A 24,424-nucleotide genomic window follows, 5' to 3' on the forward strand; every position below is an offset into this window, starting at 1 on the left:
GTAAGGCTGTAGGCCTGAAAAAGGTCCTGTCTGCGTTTCTTATCTCCTGCCATGCCAGTCTCCCCACCCCCACTCTTGCTGACTCTCCTTGCCACTCTGTAACCACCCCAGTTCTTCTCACAAACCTTTTCCTAGTGCACCAGGCTCCAACACACTCACCCCATTCTGCCCTGCAAGCCAGCTAGCTGCAGATTCAGCTCATCAGTTGCATCTTAAGCCTGAGCAATGCCCCTCCCCACAGCTCCCCTCACACTTCGCAAACACTTTCAAAGTGCATTTTCACGCTGTGTTTAATAGGAGAGACCTCCTGTGAATCCCTTGAGCCCATGTCTTACCTTTGTAGATGGCATAACTTAATACATGTTTATGAATGAATAAAAGTAATGAATAAAGACACAATATGTTTTGATGACCTCCAGGGGAATAAAGACAAAAAGACTGTAATAATTAACTGTGTACAAATACGATCCATGTCATGCAGTTGTAGAGGTCAGAAAACAAAGGAAACTTAAATGTGAATTTTAGATACAAAAGATTAAAACCAATCCAGCTTTGTATGCAAATAAAAGTTTAGCAGCTTCTCATGCTACAAGGCCTATTTATAGAACAGTTACTTGGAGAGCTACATAAGCTACTATCTATCTGTTTATTATTTTGCCAAGGGATGTGTGTGCTCTCCAGAGAGAGAGAGTGAGAAAGCATCCCCACACATTAGCTGCCTTCTAAATGATTGATAAATGAATAATAAATCCCCAGTCCAAAATAGTTGTGGATGTCTTGTTCAGAAAGCTGTCAGGACCAGCAGTCAGCATAATGGCTATGTCGCTGGACTCCCATGTAGTCGACGGTGGTTCGAGTCCTGGACCCAGTAGCTTAGACTCACACCAGGCGTGTGTGCGTACATGCACAAGATCCCAAGAGGAGAATGGAGGAGAAGGTATTGCAGCTTGGCCATCACCCCTGAGGGGTGATTTCTCACTTTCTGTCTCTCTGTCTCTGTCTGTCTGGCACGCACACGCACCATATAGCAAAAACCTCTAAAAAAAAAAATCTGTCAGAAGCCAGCAGGTGGTGTGGTGGATAAGGTGCTGGATTCCCATGTGGCCAGCAGTGGTTCAAAACCCAGACCTGGCAGCTTGAAAATCATGCTAGGCATATGTACATGCGAAGCCAAAATCCTGAGGAGAATAGGGGAGAAGGGAGAAGGGATTGTGCATGTCCATCCCCTCGGGTGTGTGGGGGGGTATTTCTCACCTTCTCTCTTTCTGTCTCTTTCTCCCCCCCTCCCCAATGCACACACACAAGCTATGGTAAAAACCTAAAAATAATAATAATAAAATAATAAAACAAGGGGCGAGCAGGTAGGATGTAGTTAAGTCTGGACTCCCATTTGGCCAACTGCGATTTGAGTCCCAGACCCAGTGATTTGAAAATCACATTGTGCCTGTGTGCCTAAAACCCTAAGCAGAGAATGGAGGAAGAGAAATTGCTGTGTGGCCATCCCCCCAGGGAATGATTTCTCACTTTCCATCTTTCTTCTCTCTGTCTCCAGTGACCTCACAAGCCTTTTGGCAAAAATCTTTGAAAAAAAAAAAGGCTGTCAGCCCTTTGTCCAGTCATTAAAAGAACTGGATTCCACATGGCTGACTGCAGTTCAACTCTCAGCTCTGGTGGCTTGAAAAACACAAAGTTGCGTGTACTTGTGTGCCCTAAATCCCAATAGGAGGGAGAAGTGGAAGATAAGGAGTTGTGGTGTGACCACACTCCATTTAGAGTTGCTTTCTCCCTCCCTCCTACTCTGAATGTATACACCCTCTGGCAATTAAAAAAAAAAAAAAAAAATCCTTCTCTGAATTGGTAAAGTATGTAATGTAAACATCACCGATAATGAGAAACGGTAGGTAAAGTAAAACATTTAGAGAAAGCTCAAATGTAGCAGTTACCATTTTTTAAAAAAAGTATTTGTCTCTTTTTCTTGAATGTACTTGATACTGGTATGGTATGGTTTTAGTGTTATCTGGGAAAGAAACTTGCTTTCAAGTCCAGCAGCCCTTCGCCGAGTTCCTGGCCAGCTTCCTTTCCTGTTTCCCATTTCACCAGTTCATTTGCCTCGTAACTGAACTTTCTTCCAATGCACCGAGACTATAGTCTGTAAGTATGAACTCTAGCTTTCCTGACCCCGAGGCCTGCCACTCTTGCACGGCCATCCTTACCCCCTTACCCTCTTCTCTCCCAGCTCAGGAGGGGAAAGTGATTTTCCATATTCAAACGTAGTTGCTCACCCCTGGATCGCCCTCCATCTGACCCCTCAGGAACCTTGGCTCCATCAGCCACGACCTCCTTCCCTCTGTGCTCTCATCCCCACCTCACTTTGAAATTGGCTCCTCTACCTTTGTGCCTCTGTTAAAGTCATCCTCCGCTATCTTCGGGCCCCAAACCCCGACAAGTAGCCCATTTTTACCCCAGCTTTACCCTCTGACTCAGTGGGTGACCAACTCCTATTGAGTATGTCTCCTAAACAACTCATTTGTCCCTGTCCCTCAGTCACCAACTGCCTAAATTCATATCCTTGTCTTCATTACCTGGATGGCTGCTATAACTTCCTGTCTAGTCTGTCATCCTCTGGCCACGCCACGTTGACTGTTACTCCTTAAAACACCTTTCAGTGGCCCTACATTGCTCATCAGGTGCAGTGTAAGGCTGTAGGCCTGAAAAAGGTCCTGTCTGCGTTTCTTATCTCCTGCCATGCCAGTCTCCCCACCCCCACTCTTGCTGACTCTCCTTGCCACTCTGTAACCACCCCAGTTCTTCTCACAAACCTTTTCCTAGTGCACCAGGCTCCAACACACTCACCCCATTCTGCCCTGCAAGCCAGCTAGCTGCAGATTCAGCTCATCAGTTGCATCTTAAGCCTGAGCAATGCCCCTCCCCACAGCTCCCCTCACACTTCGCAAACACTTTCAAAGTGCATTTTCACGCTGTGTTTAATAGGAGAGACCTCCTGTGAATCCCTTGAGCCCATGTCTTACCTTTGTAGATGGCATAACTTAATACATGTTTATGAATGAATAAAAGTAATGAATAAAGACACAATATGTTTTGATGACCTCCAGGGGAATAAAGACAAAAAGACTGTAATAATTAACTGTGTACAAATACGATCCATGTCATGCAGTTGTAGAGGTCAGAAAACAAAGGAAACTTAAATGTGAATTTTAGATACAAAAGATTAAAACCAATCCAGCTTTGTATGCAAATAAAAGTTTAGCAGCTTCTCATGCTACAAGGCCTATTTATAGAACAGTTACTTGGAGAGCTACATAAGCTACTATCTATCTGTTTATTATTTTGCCAAGGGATGTGTGTGCTCTCCAGAGAGAGAGAGTGAGAAAGCATCCCCACACATTAGCTGCCTTCTAAATGATTGATAAATGAATAATAAATCCCCAGTCCAAAATAGTTGTGGATGTCTTGTTCAGAAAGCTGTCAGGACCAGCAGTCAGCATAATGGCTATGTCGCTGGACTCCCATGTAGTCGACGGTGGTTCGAGTCCTGGACCCAGTAGCTTAGACTCACACCAGGCGTGTGTGCGTACATGCACAAGATCCCAAGAGGAGAATGGAGGAGAAGGTATTGCAGCTTGGCCATCACCCCTGAGGGGTGATTTCTCACTTTCTGTCTCTCTGTCTCTGTCTGTCTGGCACGCACACGCACCATATAGCAAAAACCTCTAAAAAAAAAATCTGTCAGAAGCCAGCAGGTGGTGTGGTGGATAAGGTGCTGGATTCCCATGTGGCCAGCAGTGGTTCAAAACCCAGACCTGGCAGCTTGAAAATCATGCTAGGCATATGTACATGCGAAGCCAAAATCCTGAGGAGAATAGGGGAGAAGGGAGAAGGGATTGTGCATGTCCATCCCCTCGGGTGTGTGGGGGGGTATTTCTCACCTTCTCTCTTTCTGTCTCTTTCTCCCCCCCTCCCCAATGCACACACACAAGCTATGGTAAAAACCTAAAAATAATAATAATAAAATAATAAAACAAGGGGCGAGCAGGTAGGATGTAGTTAAGTCTGGACTCCCATTTGGCCAACTGCGATTTGAGTCCCAGACCCAGTGATTTGAAAATCACATTGTGCCTGTGTGCCTAAAACCCTAAGCAGAGAATGGAGGAAGAGAAATTGCTGTGTGGCCATCCCCCCAGGGAATGATTTCTCACTTTCCATCTTTCTTCTCTCTGTCTCCAGTGACCTCACAAGCCTTTTGGCAAAAATCTTTGAAAAAAAAAAAGGCTGTCAGCCCTTTGTCCAGTCATTAAAAGAACTGGATTCCACATGGCTGACTGCAGTTCAACTCTCAGCTCTGGTGGCTTGAAAAACACAAAGTTGCGTGTACTTGTGTGCCCTAAATCCCAATAGGAGGGAGAAGTGGAAGATAAGGAGTTGTGGTGTGACCACACTCCATTTAGAGTTGCTTTCTCCCTCCCTCCTACTCTGAATGTATACACCCTCTGGCAATTAAAAAAAAAAAAAAAAAGTCCAAGAATGAAATATATAAATAATTTTCTAAGGACTCTTGTCTGAGATACATGTCTGATACTTTGATTTTAAAAAGATAAAATTGGGCCTGTTCAGACATTTGAAACCCCTCCTTCAGCGTACATAATAAAACGAAACATCTCCATTCTTTTCAGAATGCCACTACTGCTTTCAGAAGGGGAGGAACGGGTTCTGTGGTAACACCTCAGTTCTCAATGCTGTTTGCCAACAGCCTTTTTCTTTAATCAATAGCAAACAAAACACCATTTACTCTGTTTTTGCTTTTTTAATGTAATTTTCAGATAGTTTATCGTGGGACAAAAGAATTTCTGGGGCTTCCTCCATAGTTTTATTCCATTTTTATTCACCTTACCAAGTTAGTGCTACAGGATTCTCTTGAGATTTGGCAACCTTTACGCCAGTCGGTGTCGCGAAGACTTTCTCTAGAAGTAGCTTTTCATGCTTACAGAACTTTTTATAAGTTAGTGTGGCTTTCACTAGTTCCTATCAGAGTCAAGCAAGACGCTTGCTTTATCCAGTTGCATTCACTCTGAGGCACATAGACACACACAGGCAAGTCACACAGGACGTGGCCGTTGCTCTTGGGCTCTGCTGCAGCAACTCCAGGAAATACTTTCAGTTTACAGGCTCTGAACATCATTAACAAGCCAGACGCAATCGGGTCTGCATTCCTGACCCTTTTCCATAAAAGACATAGATGGGATTATGGTCTGCTTTTCAAAATCATCATAAAATTTTGTGCTCAAGCTCACTTGGCAGCAACCAGAGGCATAAGCACATACCTACTTGGAATAAACCAGACGTTATCCGCCACACCTTATATGGCTGTTTGGGGCAATAGGAGTATGTTGAATTTTGATGTATTTTGTTTACTTTAATATGTACATATTGACATTTTAATGTCTTTGGAATTGGGATTTATCTTACAATCAGTGGCTTGTCATAGTTCACATACTTTTTCTAAATGAAACATGTATTGGTATATTTTACATTTGTGGCATCTCAAGTTTGAAGAAATAAAGTGTGTGTGTGTGTGTGTGTGTGTGTGTGTGTGTGTGTGTGAACATGTAACCATTTCTTTGGTTTCTAAGACCTAGTCAGTAAATTAATCTGAAAATGGTAAGGCCAACTGGTGGCATGGTCGTAAGGCAACTGAATACCACATGGCTGACAACATGGTTTGAGTCTGGATCCGGTGGCTTGAGAAGAACACAACAGGTGCATGTGAGTGCATACCCAAAATCCTGCAAAGAGGGAGGAATGGAGGAGAACAGATTGCAGCATAACCATCCACCCGTGGGGAGTGTTTTCATGTTCTCTCTCTGGCAAGCACACATGCCCTCTGGCAAAATTAAAAAAAAATTATAATAACAATTCTAACTGTGAATTATTATTTGCAGTAGCTGTTTTGCCAGATGTTTGTTTTGAAATCAAATTGTCATGCTTTGTGATTTGCACTCTTACTATTTTCTTCAAGAGAAAATTTTGTGTGTGTGCGTGTATGTGTGTATAAAATCATCTCAAGGAATTCTAATTTGATACAGATAAGTAGGTCCTGTACCTTCTGTTTCTTTTTACTTCTTGAATGCATTTTCAGTCAATATTTGCTCAGAATTTTTAAATCGGTAATGATAATAATTAAGCTTTTTTTTATTTTTTAAGAATTATTTATTTATTTAACTCCATTTGTTATTATTGTTGTTATTATTTTAATTTGACCAGAGAAAGGGAAAGTGAAAAAGCAAACCGCCAGGTCTGGTACTTAAACCGCAATCGGCCATGTGGGAATCTAGCACTTTAACCACAATGCGCCTCACCAGCCCTTTAATTTTTTAATGTTTGGGGTTTGGATTCATTGCTTCTGTTTCTACCAGTATTCTTCTTGTGAGTTAGGCTAGGATACCTACTCTTTCCTATGCATAAAAATCTAGAGGTATCTTGGCATTTGAATCCTTTCTTCTTTGGGGATTTCCTTCTTCCTCAGAGAAAAAAGGAATTGAATGCAATAAAATAACTTTTATTAGCTGGAATGATTAGTAACTTTATTACTCAAACAGGATTTCTGATCAACTGTAGTAGCTTTTACAGTTTTTAAAAAGTATTTATTATCTATGGTAACATGGCATCAGACATTTTCTGTTTTGAACAGTAATTGCTTTTTTTGATGATTTGGTTATGACCATCAGTAAGTGTCATATTTAATATTTTTGATACTAATGGTCACAGGTGGGTCATCTTACAGAATTCTTAGAGACCCTAAGATACGCTCTGTACTGTTATCTCTCATGTCATAGCAGTGAGACATGCCAGTACCTGTAACAGAGATGAAGCTGCTTGTGCCTGAGGAGACCTGTTGGAAAACTCCAGTGTAGAAATTGTTCTCAAAAGTAAATTGCAGAATATTGGTTTGATTTATCACCATTTCTATAAGAGAAAAAGAGATCAAGCTCTGAAAGATCTTTTAACTGTTTGTCATTTCATCCCAGCCCAGATTCTCCTACGTGTAGCCATGTTGCTTCTGTAGTACTAACTGTGGCTTTTGTATTCGCGCCTGGATAGGAAGCGGTCTCCTCGTCCACATATTCCTCCTCACCCTCCTGTGCCTCTCTTCTTTTTCAGGTCCATACATTCAGAGGGCCACACTGGTGTGAATACTGTGCCAACTTCATGTGGGGTCTCATTGCTCAGGGAGTGAAGTGTGCCGGTGAGCGTTCTTCCCTTCTCTCTGGAGTGAGTCGGTTATGAAGTTAACAGGAGGAAGGTAGTTTAGAGATTTGCTCTTATGCAATAGACTGGATCCTGGTTTGCTCTTACACACATGCAGCAGACTGGAGTCTCAGGCATCCACTCGGGAAATTGGTGTTTTATCTCCCCATAAGCCTTCTTGGGCTTGATGGACAGCAGATTAGGATCTGGTATTAATTTAGTCCATTGAAAAGAGAGAAGTCAGCTTGTTGAAAAAGTCTGACAAAAGGAGATAAAAGTAAGGCAGTTATATTTAATACTTGCCTTTGCTGTTGCAGTAACTAAATTTACAAAAATGATTTTTTTTAAAAAGGAATGTACAGGGCCCTATGATTGTTGCCTTGGAAACTGAATTTTAAAGATAACTTGTTAGGCTGGATTGTCCTTACTCAATTTTTGTGAAATCAAATTGAAGCTTAAAAAAAAATCTGTGAATTTATCTTAAAAGATGGTTACTAAATTCTGAAAAACCACTTAGTCACTCATATTTTCTGTATGATATTTTGAAATCTTGACTATGCCAAATCCAGTTTGTAGACTATGACCATGGTATTTTAGATTTAAATTTAGAAACTTGAAGATTTACAAATAATCAAATGCCTAATGCAGAGATTTATTACAGTACTTTGTATAATACACTAGGTATTTACATTTCATATAGTTTTTATGGTAGCCAGCAGGTAGCATAGTTGTTAAGGCACTGGATTTCCACATGGCCGACCATAGTTAAAGTCCTGGACCCAGTGGCTTGAAACTCACACTGGCACATGTGCATGCATGTCCAAAATCCCGAGAAGAGAAGGGATTATGGCATGACCACCCTAACACCCCCAGGTTAATTTCTCACTTTCTCTGTCTCTCTAGCAAGCACACACAACCTATAGCAAAAATCTCTCTTTAAAAAAAAAAAACTGAATTTGTATGTAACAGCTACCCTGGTCATTTATTCATACTTCTTTAGATCCTGGCATAGGTTTAAATATAATTATCTAAATTTTAAATATATAGTATTTGATTATAAAAGTTTTATTCTGCTATTTAATTTGTAAAACTAAAAAAAAAATCTTTATACATACCTTAGTTTTACACAAAAAGTATACTTAAGGGCCAAGTATTTCTAAATGGTAACTATGGTAAATTGTCAGATTTATCACTATACACACCCTCATTTCTTTTGTGGCATGATTTTTAAATGGAATATTTTGTTCATTATGTGCAGAAACTTTGGATATCTTAGATAGGGTCTGGTATTTTGAACTTCTTACTTGTACTTTCTTTGAAAACAAGGCGCATTATGCATTGCATGTGAATATTCAAGTTCACGCTTCTCTCTGTTAATATACATCTTTAGTATCGCAAAGTCATAGAAAGGCTCCAGGCATATATCACCAGCCAGACCCATTCAGAGACCCCCCTGATACAAGGGGTTCCACCTAAGAGTTCCAAGAGTAGGGACTTTGGTCTGTGCAAAAATGTTCGTTAGGGAAAGCCTCAACTCAGAGTCTAGTCTTAGAGAATACATACAGAAAACTTTATTGTTGTGGCTTCAGTTCTCCAGAGTCAGAATGAGGAACTGTAATTAGCAAGGCTATGGGTATGCCATTGAACTGGAGGGAAACAGAGTGGAATGAAAGTGTTGAGGAAGTAGTGTCATTAAGAAGGTATATCTTGTGGTTTTTCAAAGTCAAATGGGGTACTCTTTCCAAAGCAGGATTGTCTGCTCACCGATGATGGTGTCAGTAAGGCTGGTGATACTCTGTAACAGTTCAAGTATTTTATGAGTATTGCTAATTTAGAAGCTTTGATGTATATCTTTTATACTTTGAAAGGGTAAGTGCCAACTGGGTAAACGTCAACTAGTTCTGAGTCAACTACTAGCAGAGAATAAGTATGAAGGGTCTTCAAAAAGTCCATGAAAGGGCCAGCAGGTGGAGTGGTGATGAAGGTGCTAGACTACCACATGACCAACTGGAGTTTGAGTCCCCAACCCACGGGCTTAAAACTGGACACGTGTGTGCATGCCCAAAATCCCAAGAGGAAACTGTAGGAGAGGAGATGGTGGCTTGGCTCTTGTGAGGGGGTCATATCTCGCTTTCTCTCTCTCTCTCTCTCGCTCTCTCTCTCTCTCTCTCTCTCTCTCTCTCTCTCTCTCTCTCTCTCTCTCTCTCTCTCTCTCTCTCTCTCTCTCTCTCTCTCCAGCAAGCACACACACCCTATGGTAAAAACCTTTAAAAAAAAAGTTCATGAATAATTTGTATTATGAAGAAACTGCATGAATTTCAGGATTTTTTGCATCAAAATGAATTTATACTGTAATTCTACTTTCCATGAGCTGCTAAAGTCCCCTTGTGTATGGAATATGCACGAATAATTTTTGGTAATACACTGTTGTACAATTCCAAATCGTATTTAAAAGGAATGTTTTTGAATATTATAGTAGTTTTCTGTGGGGAAAGAAGAAAGAAAATGATTCAGTCCCATCTCACAGTTACTCACATGAATAGTCTCCACCTCTTATTATGAGTTCAGATCAGGAATGGAAAGAAAAGCTTTGAGGAGATTTTTTTATCTTATATCTTATCCTTAAAAGCATTCTATTCTTCATGATTTGAACCATATTAATATGTAATATAACCACAAGTCAGACCATTTTTTAAAACCACTGGGGGGGGTGTTGAAATTCAAATTAGTTGTATTTTCTGTGACAACTGATTCCATGTAATTAACAATGGAATTCTAAGAAAGTGACTCTTAAGTGTGCCTAGCTTTTAAGCCATCTACTTTATCTAAAACAGAATACAGAGAATTACAAAGTTAAAGACTGAGTGCATGCCAGCTGCGGTTGGCTTAACGATCATCCTCAAAGATACTCACTTCCTAATCTCTGGGACCTGTGAACATATAAGGAACTTTGCAAATGTGACTAAATTAAGGTTATTGAGAGTGAGAATGTTATCCTGGATTGTCAGGGTAGGCCTGGAATAATCACAGGTTCTGAAAAGAGAGATCAGGAAGTCAGAGAAAGATGGTGTATGACAGACACAGAGATCAGAGGGAAGAGAAGATGCCCCACTGCAGGCTTTGAAGATGGAGGAAGGGGCCACAAGCCAAGGAATGCAGGAGGCCTCTAGGAGCTGAAAAAGGCAAGGAAAGGAACAGTTTATCTCCTAGAGGCTCCAGAAGGAACACAGTCCTGCTAACATCTTGATTTTGGCCTAGTGAAAACTAGCTGTGGACTTCTGGCCTCTGGAACTGTAAGAGAACGCATGCATGTTTTTTAAACCATTGAGCTTGTGATGATTTCCTGCAGCAGCAACAGGAAACTATCACGACAGCACTAAACATTAAAGGCATCGTTTACGAAGAAAAGTGGCAGACTTACTGCCTGTCAAGAAAGTAGTGTTTTTATCTGCTTTTGATCTCGAAGAGAGCTTGCTTTGTTCTGTTTTCTTTTTTCAAAAATCCACCAAAGCCGAAGAGAGCTTGTCAGGAATTTTTAAAGGAATGTTTGCCCAAAGCATCAATTTTGTATTTCACATGCCATCACCACACCCCGCTCCTCTACCTTCCACCATTTTTTAACATCCTATAAAACTATTGGGTGGTATTCCCCACCACAGGCTGGTAGAGTTGCTGAAGGAATCAGACCGAATCCAGCTTTAAAAAGGCAGGCTGTCACTTCAGAACAAAAAACTCTAGGCTTGCTTCTAAGCAAACTACAATGAGAACATTGGAGGAGTAGCAGGGACAATCACAAGAATGCTAATCATTGCACTGCCTAAGCTTTTCAAAACCCAGCAATACCGGATATGATAGGAAGCATTAAACAGGCTCATCCACAACACTCTTCCTCCCCCGTTCTCCAGCCTCTTTTAAAGTGAGTAAAATAATGTTGCAGAGGCATCTCTAGCGCAGCTTAGAAGTTGTATTCCACTTCCTAAAATATTTATGACCCAAGAAGGTAGCTTTTAAAAGTAAAGTTCAAAAGATGATTGTTGTTTACATAGATTAGTTGCCTCAAACTGTTTTTTTCTTTATGAAACATAAACTAACAGATTAAAGTCATCTGTTATTATTATGTAACCACTGAGATTGTCCAACATCCCTCCCCAACAAAAGAATTATTACACCAGCATCCCTGAATTGTTTTTAATTTAACCCAACCAAAATATTTGAAGAAATTAAGAAAAATGATAATTGTTTTAAATCAGACATACCAATTTAGTTTTGCTTATTTCTTCTTTTTTTTAGGATTATTTTATTTAACCATATTTTAGGGGGGGATATTTTTCTTTGTTTGTTTGTTTGTTTGTTTGTTTTTGTTTTTTTTGCTATAGGGCATATGCACTGGCCAGACAGAGACAGACAGACAGAAAGCGAGAAATCACCCCCCGGGGGGAGGGCCACACCGCAATCCCTTCTCCATTCTCCTCTCGGGATCTTGGGCACACACACACACATGTGCCCGGCGTGAGTTCTAAGTCACTGAGTACAGGATGCCAACCAGTTGACTACATGGGAGTCCAGCGACAGCCATTACGCTAACTGCTGCTCCCTGTTTATTATTTTTTAAGAAAATATTTCCAGAGAGAAACAGAGAGGGGAGAGAAAGTGAGAAAGCAAACCTCCAGGTCTGAGACTTGAACCACAGTCGGCCATGTGGGAGCCCAGTGTCCCCAACCACCACACCACCTGCCAGCCCCAAATATTGGTTATTTCTTAAGGTGACTTCATATTTTCAGTGTATCATTGTCATTGCAGCCCCAAATAGAAATGTCAGCAGTTGTTTCCTAATAATAGAGTATAAGTACTTATTATTTCAAGTAGATAAGTACCAAACTGTTAGAAAGAAAGAAAAGAAGATACAAGAAATAAAAGTAATGTCTTTTAATTACTTCTTTGATCACTTGTACTTAAAATGTCATGGTTACTCTTGTTAAGATAGTGAAAAGTTGGGAAGACTCACTTAAAACATTCATCTAGCCCTTTTGACTTGAAAATAATATTTTTATAATAAATATTCCAAAGAAAAAGGTATTTTTAATTTTTTATATGAAATAATCTCTGATGCGTATTAGAATTTGGACTATTTCGCTTTTTCTGGAGGGAAACTAATTAAGATATGTTTAAAAAAACTTTTATTTGCAATGATTTAAAATGAGTAGTCATGGAAAAGAATGAGTAATTGTCTTTCCTTTCAAAACACACACTAACAAATTATGTTACCCCTTAATCCTATTAATAGAATGCAAATGATATTAGCTATTAGTTTTTTTTAAAAAAATAGACTTCTATGCTTTCTAGGTATAAAGCATATGTGTGCTTTGACAAGATCAAGACCCCCAAAATCTGAGAATAGCCTAAAGTTAATAGTCTGAATAATAGAAATATTTTATTAACAAGTATGGAATAAAGTATAATGAAGTTTTCATTCTTCCTCTTGCATATTTATTTTGTACTTATGAAGTTTAGGAATTAGGAGGGGGGAAATCTGATGTAATAGTAACATAAAAATAACCTACCAAGCCACAAGATGCAGAAGAAATCTTTTATGAACTTTTTTCATTGTTGTTGTTGTTAATAGTGTAGAACCTTCCTGGGAGAAATAGAACTGCATAGGAGTTATATGAGTAATAAATACGTTTGAAAACCAAATAAAGTCTTAATGGCAAACTGAAAGTTGATATATTGTATCCCTGAAGCAGGAATTTTTAGAGTGAGTTTGGGGCTGGTGTATTGCACTTAGATGCTTTATTTTAATGACTCTGCCCTACCTTTGGTCTTTCAAAGGACTTTATATTCAATTTTGCCAAAAATTCGACCTTTGAAATTTATTACTAAAATCGAGCATCATATATTTTCTCTTGGTTTTATCTTATTCAGATGGAAAAGAGAATGCCAGTTTAGAAAACATTGCCCCCCTTTGTAATTTATTTTTACATTCAATCACTGTGTATCATAACAGCATACCAAATGAATTTTCCCATCCTGAATACACGGTATATTCGTTCAGTCAAAGCCACTGCCACACACGTTATAACCTACACATTTCTTTCCACCTACCTACATCTGAGTTACTTTTAGCATGATCTGGTTTTCACTGAATCACAAATAAGTTCAGCAGCCTGGTTGTAGGCCAGGTGCAAGTAATGTGTTATTCATTGCCAAGGTCATGGGCAAGGAGCCGAGTTCATGTCCTAAGGTCTCCCTTCGCACACATGTGCCTGTGATCCTGGCTGGTTGAAGCTGGGATGGATTGTTGTATGAAGATCCTGTTGGGGATGACTTTGTGTATGGGTTGTGTGTGTATGGGTTGTGTGTGTGTGCGCGTGTCTGTACGTGTGTGTGGTGTGTGTCCCACTCCCCCACTTCTCTCATGGAAGAAAGAAAGAAACTTAAAAAGAAGTTTAGGAGCCTATGTTTAAAATGGGAGATTAAATAAAGTGGGAAATGACTCTAAACATTCAAAGGAAAACTGTTAATATCAGCCCATTTATGTCATTTAGATGGTTTGATTTTATGTGGATGCATCAAAATCTTACTCTTCTGCTTTCTACTAGAATTCACTCATGGCTAATACTTAGAGAAAGAATGTGACAAAACAAGATATTATGGATAGATTTTATCACTGCTTTTTAAGTCTTATCAATCGATCACAGATAACTATAAGACTCATTTTGGCAAAATATACCAGTGTTTTAAAACTCAAGTATATATAATTAGTAATAGCTATAATACACATTTCTGAATAAGAGGCTAAAAATAGCAAATTCATCTTCACCGCTGAAAAATACAATTCAGAGGACATGATGTACTGCTGGTGGGAAGAATATAGTCCAGGAAATCAGAAATCCAAGATTTAAATCTCAGCTCTACCACTTTCTGGCTGAAGAATTTTAACAAGTCATTTAGCCTGTCTGGTGCCTCACTACCTTCATCTATGAAATGAATATACTGGGATTGGTTATTACCCAGAGCCCTTTCCAACTCAATCTGTAACCTCTCTGCACACACTTAAAGTATCAGGCATATCAATAACACTATTAGATTACAAAGCTTTATGGAAAATTATACTTTTAAAACACTTTGTAGAAGTTCTTCCATTTCTGGATAAGATGGATAAGTATGTTTTTTTTCTTCCCTCTCAATAATCATAACAAAAGAGTCCAAACAAAATGTATATATCAACTGTCAGAGACTGAAAGTGAGAGAGAAGAAGGAGGGCAGTCCTAGGACCTCAGCACTCAAGCAACAACCCAGCAACAAATGGTATTTTTGTTTGTATTAACTTCCTGGGTATCCCAGCCGGGCACAGTAGAAACCCACAACCCATAAATGCTAAGAGACAGAAAAAATAATCTCAAGAAAAGCCTGCTGTTTCTAGCCAAAGCCCTGGAAACCCCCCAAAACAGAAACTTTTTAGCCATGCTTACCTTTCTTCAGGTAAATACCTTGAAAAAAGTCACTTCGCTCCCCAACAGATGCTTCGGCAGCATCTATGGGTACAACCCTGTCTTTCAGCCCCACCTTGCAGTTGCAAGGGTAAAGTGCTCTCCTATGAGTCTGTGGGCAGAGCCCTGCTTCTGCCCCTACTATGCACTAAGAAAGTCACCCTTCCTTGGGTGAGCCTGTGAGTGAGACTCTTTCATCCCTACCCTATATTAGAAGCAGTACCCTGTTAGCCTAAGTCTAAGGGCAGAGGAGTTTTCATTTCTGACCTGAAGTAATAAGGCAGCTGAGACCATGATCTAAATCCTGTCTTCCATGTCCACCATGTAGCACTCCTCCCCAACCAAGTTTGTGAGCATATTCCTGACTTCCAGCCTGCCCTCTCCCACCGAGCACAGTGGAAATACGGGATAGAGTCCTGCCGTTTGGGTAACATACAAGTGAGACAGGCAAAATAACACTACAGTAGCATTACAGAGGCTTTATAAACAGGTAAACATTTTATCCACAGTCTACCAAAGCAAGCATTCTAAATCTGAACAGATTAACTACCTATTAAAATTGAAGAATGAAATAGGAAGAATACTCTTTTTTAGTTTTTTCTGTAGGGCACATGCACTTGCCAGAGACAGGCAGAGAGTGGGGAGGGAAAGTGAGAAATCACCCCCCAGGGAGATGACCACACTGCAATTTTGTTCTTCTCCATTCTTGTCTTGGGATTTGGGGCACACATGCATACACACCTGGAATGTTTTTGTAAGTCTCCAGGTCCAAGACTTAAACCATTCAGTTGATGATGTGGGATCCAGCTACTTTAACCAAGATGCCACTGGCTGGCCCAGGGAGAATATTCTTAAAACACTCAAAATATCCAAGATACTGTTTACAATTACTTGTTACATAAGTACTAGGAAAATCTCAACTCAAATGAAAAAAGACAACAGACATAAACATTGAGTCAGTACAGGGTTAGAAATAGACAAGAAAAGCAGCTATTATAAAAATGCTTCAATAAGCAATTGAGAACCCTTTTAAAATAAATAAAATAGGAAATATCAAAAAAGAAAGATTTAAAAAAGAATCAAGTGGAAGAACTGAAAAATATATAACTGAAATGAGCTCACCAGATTTAATAGCAGAACAGAAGAGGAAAGAATGAATCAGTGAATTTGAAAACAGCTCAGTATTAAGAATCTAATACAGGGACCAGCAGTTAGCGTAACGCCTATGTCACTGGACTCCCATGTAGTCGACCGTGGTTTGAGTCCCGGACCCAGTGGCTTAAAACTCACGCCGGGCGTGTGTGCGTGCGTGCCCAGGATCCTGAGAGGAGAATGGAGGAGAAGGGATTAAAGTGGGGCCAGCCCCCCCCCGGGGGGGTGATTTCTCGCTTTCTGTCTCTCTGTCTCTCTCTGTCTGTCTGGCGGGCGCACGCGCCCTATAGCAAAAACCTCTCAAAAAAAAAAAAAAAGAAAAGAAAGAATCTAATACAAACAAGAGGAGAAAAAAGACTTTGAAAAATGATCTGAGCTTCAGAGACCTGTCAGACAATAATAAAAGTTTTAGCATCTGTGTTGTCAGAATCTCAGAAGAGGATAAAGAGTAAGAGACTGAAAAAAATATCGAAAAAAATGATAGCTGATCATATGTCTTCCTTAGTTTTTTGTTCTGCTCATTTTCCCATCTTTTTATTGGGTAATTTTTTTTTGGGGGGGGGGTAAGCCGCTTGAGTTCCCTGTGTATTCTGGTTATCAGTCCCTTATCTGAGGCATAGTTTGCAAAAACATTCTCCCATTCCAAGGGTTGTTGATTTGCACTAATTACTGTATCCTTGGCTGTGCAGAAACTTCTTAATCTGATGTAATCCCACTTGTCTATTTTGGGAATTATTGCTTGTGCTTTGGGGGTCTTATTTAAGAAGTATTATGAAGAAATGCTCAACATCCTTCATCACAAGGGAGATGCAGATCAAAACCACAATGAGATAATATGTAACGTCAGTCAGAATGGCAAAGGTTAAATATACAAAAAATAATAAGTGTTGGCAGGGTTGTGGTGAGAGGGGAACTCTCCTACATTGTTTGTGGGAATGTAAATTGGTATAGCCATTGTGAAAAACAATATGTATTTTCCAGGGGACCAGCAGTTAGCGTAATGGCTATGTTGCTGGACTCCCACGTAGTCGACCATGGTTCAAGTCTGGACCCGGTGACTTAAACTCATGCCGGGCGCGTGTGCATGCGTGCCCAAGATCCAGAGAGGAGAATGGAGGAGAAGGGATTGTGGCATGGCCATCCTCTGGGTGGGGGGGGGGGGGGGGGTGTGATTTCTCGCTTTCTGTCTCTGTCTCTGTCTGGCGAGCGCACGCGCCCTATAGCAAAAACCTCTCAAAAATAAAAAAAGAAAAATGGAGTTTCCTCAGAGATATATAAATAGAACTACCTTGTGATCAGTAATTCCACTCCTGGGTATCTACCCAGAGGACAGGAGAATGCTCAGTCAGAAAAGTGTTTGCACATCAATGTTTATTGCGGCATTATTCACGATTGCTAAGACATGGAACCAACCCATATGTCCATGAACAGATGAATGGATTAAAAAAGTGTGGCATATATACTCTATGGAATACTATTCAGCTATAAAAAAATAAAACAAAAAACAAATCCTGACATTTGATAAAATGTGGTTGAATATGGAAGATTCATTGCTGAGCGAAGGAAGCTAGGCTATGAAAGAAAGATATTGTGTGTCTCTCTATTTAATATATACTGACTGTCCACTCTCTATGGTAGAGACATAAAGATTGATATAAAAGCTTTGAAAATAGTTATGGAGACTGGAGACAGTATGGTAGGAGGGTGGGAAAGGGGAATAGTATAGGGAAGGAAATTGTGGGGGAGGGGGGGATAGAGAGGCAAGATATTTGTAATGTTAATGGGACACAGTAATGGTTTATTACCTGTTGATGATAATGTGTATAGCATTCCCAGCTGGACTGGCCTGAGTTGTATTTCGTGTTGGGTAAACTCTCTTTGCAAGCCAAATTATGTATAGCAGTCAAATGTGTAAAAATAATAATAATAAAATTGAATTTAAAAAGGATAGCTGAAAACTTTCAGTTTGAGGAAAGCAGTCAGAGAAATGTTGCATTACTTCCTTGGAGACATTCTTAGGTACATTAAAAGCATTTAAAAATGTGTAGATGCGGAATCATCTATTACCACAGTTATCTAGGTTGGCATTGAATAAAAAAAGGTTCCATTTAGGTTTTGGCTAATTTTGCCTTCATTTATTGTTACTACTTTATATAACTATTGGGTCCTTAAAAAAGTCGTTACATATTTTTGCATAGAACAAAAAAAGTCCGTTGTGACTTTTCCGATGACCCAGTAGATTGCAGCTAAGAAGTTTTACCAGAAGTGGGAACCGGCAGTTAGCGTAATGGCTATGTCGCTGGACTCCCACGTAGTCGACCGCGGTTTGTGTCCCGGACCCGGTGACTTAAAACTCACGCCGGGCACGTGTGCGTGTGTGCCCAAGATCCCGAGAGGAGAATGGAGGAGAAGGGATTGCAGCGTGACCATCCCCCCTGGGGGTGATTTCTCACTTTCTGTCTCTATGTCTCTCTCTGTCTGTCTGGCGAGCGCACGTGCCCTACAGTGAAAATCTCTCAAAAAAAAAAAAAAAAAAAAAGTCAGAGGTTCGCAACCAAGTGAGGTACAGCGATCGAATGTTTAAAATAATAAAAAAAAATTTAAAAAAAAAAAAAGAAGTTTTACCAGAAGTCATAATAATGATAGTCATCATTGTTGCTCTGGCAGCTTATAATATGCAAAGCACCTGAATGTATTGGCTCTTTAATTCTCATAATAACTTTATAAGATAAATATTATGCTCCCCTTTCTACCAAAAAAGCAAGCAAAACTGAAGTTTGCAAAAACCGCACTTGTTCATTATAGCACTATGTGATTTTCACATTAGTTTTAAGACCTGGCTATAAATATCCTACTTGGATGGATTTGTGAGAAGTTGCCATCAAGGTTTCATGAACTTAAATACAAAGGGGATTATGTATATATATATATATGAAAAAAATATATATATATACACACACACACATAATCCCCTTTGTATTTAAGTTCATGAAACCTTGATGGCAACTTCTCACAAACCCATATTATGTGTGTGTGTATATATATATATCTAATATACATAATATGTATACATATATGTACACATGTATATATATACATACATACACATGTGTGTACGTGTATGTATTTAGAGATTTTTGCTGTAATGCATGTGCACTTACTTCCAGACAGACAGACAGAACATGAGAAATCACCTCCCAAGGGGGGACGGCCACACCACAATCCGTTCTTCTTCCATTCTCCTCTCAAGATTTTGGGCACGCATGCACACATGCCCAGCATGGATTTCGAGCTGCCAGGTCTGGAACTCGAACTGCGGTCGGCCATGTGGGAGTCCAGTGCCTTAACCTCTATGCCACCTACTTGCTCCAAGGATTATATATTTTTTAACTATAAAGATGAGATTTTTTAGTTGAATTTTCAACTACAGTTTATCACTCTTCAGCCTAATTTAGCAAAATATTTGTATTCCTTTCTATCCCACCTAAAATTTCATTGTATTCTTCGAAACTAAACTGTTTCAAAACATTAACTAGGAAATGTTTGGGTTCTGGCATCTTAGAAGTTACAGCCCAGTAAAATTGCAAAGCATAGGAATAATTTCAGTAGAGGCAGACGATAGAGGTGTTGAAACTGTGGAGTCCAGAATCACCTGTAGGCTGGAATCCCAGCTGTATCACATATTTTGGGCAAATCCCATAATGCCTGCATGCTTAGTTTCCTCACATATAAAATGAGTAACTACGTATTTCATAGAGCTTTCTAGGTTTAAATGAAATAATGAAGTTAAGCTCTTGGAACAGTGCCTGGCACTAACAGAGCTGAATGTTAGCTGCTGATGGTAGCAGTGACAAATAGTAGTTATAGCTATTTTTAACTACTAGATCAATTATATGTTAGTATCTTGTGTTTAGCAGAAAAGATTATGAGTAAATCAAAATGTGAGCACCACTGTTTTAAGAGAATCCTGGATACTCATACTTGTAGGGGTCCAGTTTCACTTCATAGCAAATGTTTGCAGATATAGTTATAGCTCATATTAAATAGTTTACATGGAACTTCAAAGAAATGGGTTAATGTTTAGCTAACTGTCTTAGTTTGTTTTGATCTACTATAATAAAATACCTCAGACTGGATCATTTATAAAAAACAAATATTTATTTCTCATAGTTTGGGGGTTTGAGGAGTCCAAGATTGAAGTGCCAGCTTCAGGTGTGGGCTTTCTTGCTGTCTTCACTGGCAAGTCTTTTTCTTTTTTTTTTTTGGAGAGGTTTTTGCTATAGGGCGCATGCACTCGCCAGACAGACAGAGAGAGAGACAGAGAGACAGAAAATGAGAAATCACCCCCCAGGGGGGATGGTCACGCCACAATCTCTTCTCCTCCATTCTCTTGGGATCTTGCACACATGCCCAGCGTGAGTTTAAGCCACCAGGTCCAGGACTTGAACTGCGGTCAGCTACATGGGAGTCCAGCGACGTAGCCATTACGCTAACTGCTGGTCCCCACTGACAAGTCTTAGAAGAGAAGGGAATCCACTCCCAGAATCCCTTTTCATAGAGGCTTTAATCCATTCATGAGGGCAGATCTCTCATGACCCGGCACACCCCACAAGGCCCCACTTGACAACACTGTTGCATTGGGAGTAAATTTCTAACATAAGAGTTTTGGAAGGACAAAAATATTCAAATCAACCCAGCTCCATGGAGCAATGGAATGTACTTCTCAAGAGCGGCTGGATCCCACATGGTGACCATGTTTCAAATCCCCAGCCCAGTCTACTTGAAATGTGCTGGGCATACACGTGAGTGCCCAAGGTCTGACAGGCTGCAGGACCAGAAGAGGGGGGCCATCATGTTGTAGGCTGCAAGACTGGAAGAAGGGGATCACATAGGAGGCTGCAGGACCAGAAGAGAGGGATCACACTGTAACCAAACCCTGTGGACAGCCAATCTCTGTCTCTGTCTCTCTCTCTCCCCCCCTCCTCCCTTTTCCCTCCTTTTCTCCCTCCCTCCATCTCATGCATTGGCTATTTGGTATAATACTACGTTTTGTGGAAAATTAAATACTAATTTTGATTTTGTAGGGGTTTTTTTGCCCTCCTGAGATCAAAGAAATGATGAAGCATGACCTAGAATTCTGCTCTGGCTTAGAACCAAAATTTTCCAAGAGAAAAGATGGAAATATTGTTTCCTCACCTTGAAGGAAGTGCTGGAGGCCACTTTAAAATCTTATTTAAGAGGCCAGCGGGTGGCATGGTAAAGCACTCCCACATAGCTGACTGCAGTTCGAGTTCTAGACCTGGTGGCTTGAAACTCAACACCAGGCATGTGTACATGTGTACCCAAAATCCCAAGAGGAAAATGGAAGAGAAGGGGTTGTGGCATGACCAATCTCCCCCCTGTGGGGTGATTTCTTACTTTCTCTCTGTTTCTCTCTGTCTCTACGGCAATCACACATGCCCTGTAGCAAAAACCTCTCTCTCTCAAAAAAAAAAAAAAAATCCTTATTCAAATTGAAGTGTCTTTTACTAAAATAAACACCTCAGAATGCTCAAAATTCTTAAGCTGATGAGTCTCTTTTCTTTTCTTAGACTGTGGTTTGAATGTTCATAAGCAGTGTTCCAAGATGGTCCCTAACGACTGTAAACCAGACCTGAAGCATGTGAAGAAGGTGTACAGCTGCGACCTGACCACGCTGGTGAAGGCGCACATCACCAAGCGACCCATGGTGGTGGACATGTGCATCCGGGAGATCGAGGCCAGAGGTGAGGCCCTGCGGGCACCGTCCCCAACCCTCAGGGGCCTCTCGCGGAGCCTGCGGGTTGTCTTCTGTAATCTTTGGGGGGAGCAGTTTCACAGGTCAAGTGATCTCAAGAACTGAGACGAATTGATTTAACAGGTAGTTAAACCACATCATTTCAAGGTACATTTAACCAGTTACAGAAAATATGCTTAAAAATGTATTGTAGATAGATGATGCCTCCAGGCTGCAAAAGTTGACATGTTGCTGAAACACTCAGTTTTCAGTTTCCATGTTTTTACTTAGGAAGCAGAGACATAGCTGCACTGTTAAAGCTTTCCCAAGCCAAAACGGGGTGGCCACACTGCAGCCCCTCTCCTCCTGGGATCTTGGGCACACACACGTGGGCCTGGTGTGATTTTCAAGCCACCAGGTCTGCACCCTGATTATTTTTTCCCACTTAGGAAAAACGGCTCCGGTCCAGTTAATATAGTTTATCTTATTCTACTGTTATGTAAAGAATTTATGGGTAATTGGGGTGATGAATTATTTCCCTTGAGGCTGAACATGTTTGATTTAATTAGGCAGAATGGTGGACCAAATTATAAATATTTAGGTGACAATCAGTTAAAGAACTGTGAGTGAAATGGTTTTATTTCAGGAGAAAGGTGTGACAAGGTATCTAAATATGTATATTTCAGTATTCTTTTTGACACATTCCCTCCTAGCCTGAAGTGTGGAAAGAAGTTAAAATTTGGAGAAAAGGCATATTCCAAAGAAACTAATTAACTCTCATGTCTTATTTTTATAGGTCTTAATTCTGAAGGACTATACCGAGTATCAGGATTCAGTGACCTAATTGAAGATGTCAAGATGGCTTTTGACCGAGGTATGTACTTCTGTGTGTTCACTAAAAATAATACTCTTTGTCAAAAAAGGCACAATTTATTAATTATTTGCATTATTTTTCTAAATCATTGATTATTATACCAACTAAAGAGACTTAGCTTATAGTTTTATATTTTCATGTTAATTGTAAATACTAAGCTGTTTCAAAGTGAGAAAAAAGCATAAAACTTAACTATATTATCAATACTTTAGTACCCAAGGCTACTCCGCAATCAATGAAGAATATACAGAGCAGTTCCATTTGCCAAAAACCACAGAGACAAGGAGAAGGGCCCAAATCTAAATCAGTGGTGATCCCAGGTTCCCCGGGCATGGCCATCTCTGACGAGCTGAGACCTGTTCTGCTGCCCGTGTGGGTGCCAGAAAGCTGAGTGGAGCTGGGCACCTTCCGCCACTGAGGGAGGAGGGGTCTGGTCAGTGAAAAGCTGGTGGGCATTTTTTTTTTTTTATGGGAATTTTTTTTTTTGTGAACTAATGCTTAGATTAAAATTTGTCTCTATGGTTCTCTAGTTGGTCTTAAAGTACTAGACACTAATTAAATCATTAGTAGATGAAATTTCAGATATTTGACAAAGTGAAGTACTAAATGCAGAGGTCATTCTGAAGGAAATCCAGCTTTGTTTGACAGTCTTACGGCCCAGCCCCTCTAAAATATTCTTCTGTTTTATAATGCCTTCTTGTTATCCCAGTACTCTAAAGTTTTGTTTTGCTTATTTACTTCTTATTACCTCCCCTACCTTCAGTGCTCAGGTAAGATCCAAATATTATGTGCAGGCACCTGGACCGAAGCAAAGGGGACCTTCTGTGGTAGTCTTTTGTCAGTTGAGAGTCTCTTTGGTTTTTTCCTTTTATATATATATAGGTTTTTGCTATAGTGTACCTGCACTCACCAGAGAGACAAAGGCAATGAGAAGGAAAGTAAGAAATCACTGCCCATGGGGGATGGCCACACTGCAGTCCCTTCTCCTCCTGGGTTCTTGGGCACACACACATATGGGCCTGGTGTGATTTTTTTTCAAGCCACCAAGTCTGGGACTTGAACTGCTGTCTGCCATGTGAGAGTCCAACAATATAACCCCTATACCATCTGCTTCCCCCCCCCTTTGTTATTTTTCAAAGCCATAAGAAATTCCCTGGAAATTCTTCTCTAGAATTCTTTCAATGAAATTGAAAGATAGTTCTACTGACCTCGGTCCTCTCCTGTTTATCCCTCTCCCCATAATTAGTCATGGAAAAATAAGTAAGCTAAGGACAGAAAATTTGAGTGGTGGTTGAGGTGCTGGACTCCTATAGGGTCAACCACAGTTCAAGTCCCTGATCTGACAGCTTGGGAATCATGCTGGTGTGCTTGCTCAGAGTTCCAGGAGGTGAATGGGGAAGAGAGAATTGCGGCATGGCCCTATCCCCTGGGGAATGATTGAGTGTACATGCCCTATGGCAAAAGGAAAAGGAAAAGAAAAAATAAATAAATAGAAAATTTGAAAAACTATTTTTCTAATTCACTGAAGATAGATCATATGTAACATGTAGCACACTGAATTTGATGTAAAAAATAGAATCATTAATTTTAAAAATCTGAGTATATACAAAAATATCTCTTAAAACAGTGTTGTAAATACAGATATTTACTTTTGTTTCTTTAACATCCTTCCAAGATGGTGAGAAAGCAGATATTTCTGTGAACATGTATGAAGATATCAACATTATCACTGGTGCGCTTAAACTGTACTTCAGGGACTTGCCAATTCCACTCATTACATACGATGCCTACCCTAAGTTCATAGAGTCTGCCAGTAAGTACGAGTGCATGCGTTCCCAAACCTGACAGTCCTCCTCCTCCTGGTAATTACTTTTGCTGGTGTTCCTGCTG

The 24,424-nt window shown here is 40.1% G+C and overlaps 1 protein-coding gene across 3 annotated transcripts in view; it reads left to right on the forward strand.

Annotated features, from left to right (window-relative positions):
• The window catches only part of CHN1 (chimerin 1), a 125,726-nt gene that overhangs the window by 91,059 nt on the left and 10,243 nt on the right, over positions 1 to 24,424 (forward strand). For all 3 annotated transcript variants that reach the window (XM_006151115.2, XM_006151114.2, XM_006151113.3), the window contains 4 exons: positions 7,177 to 7,261; positions 21,497 to 21,670; positions 22,457 to 22,534; positions 24,210 to 24,347. In XM_006151115.2, the coding sequence (XP_006151177.1) occupies positions 7,225 to 7,261; positions 21,497 to 21,670; positions 22,457 to 22,534; positions 24,210 to 24,347 (427 nt within the window). In that variant the 5' untranslated portion in view covers positions 7,177 to 7,224. The remainder of the gene's footprint in view (positions 1 to 7,176; positions 7,262 to 21,496; positions 21,671 to 22,456; positions 22,535 to 24,209; positions 24,348 to 24,424) is intronic.

The sequence above is a fragment of the Tupaia chinensis genome, unplaced genomic scaffold (assembly GCF_000334495.1).
Source record: "Tupaia chinensis unplaced genomic scaffold, TupChi_1.0 Scaffold000314_1, whole genome shotgun sequence".
Classification (NCBI taxonomy): domain Eukaryota; kingdom Metazoa; phylum Chordata; class Mammalia; order Scandentia; family Tupaiidae; genus Tupaia; species Tupaia belangeri.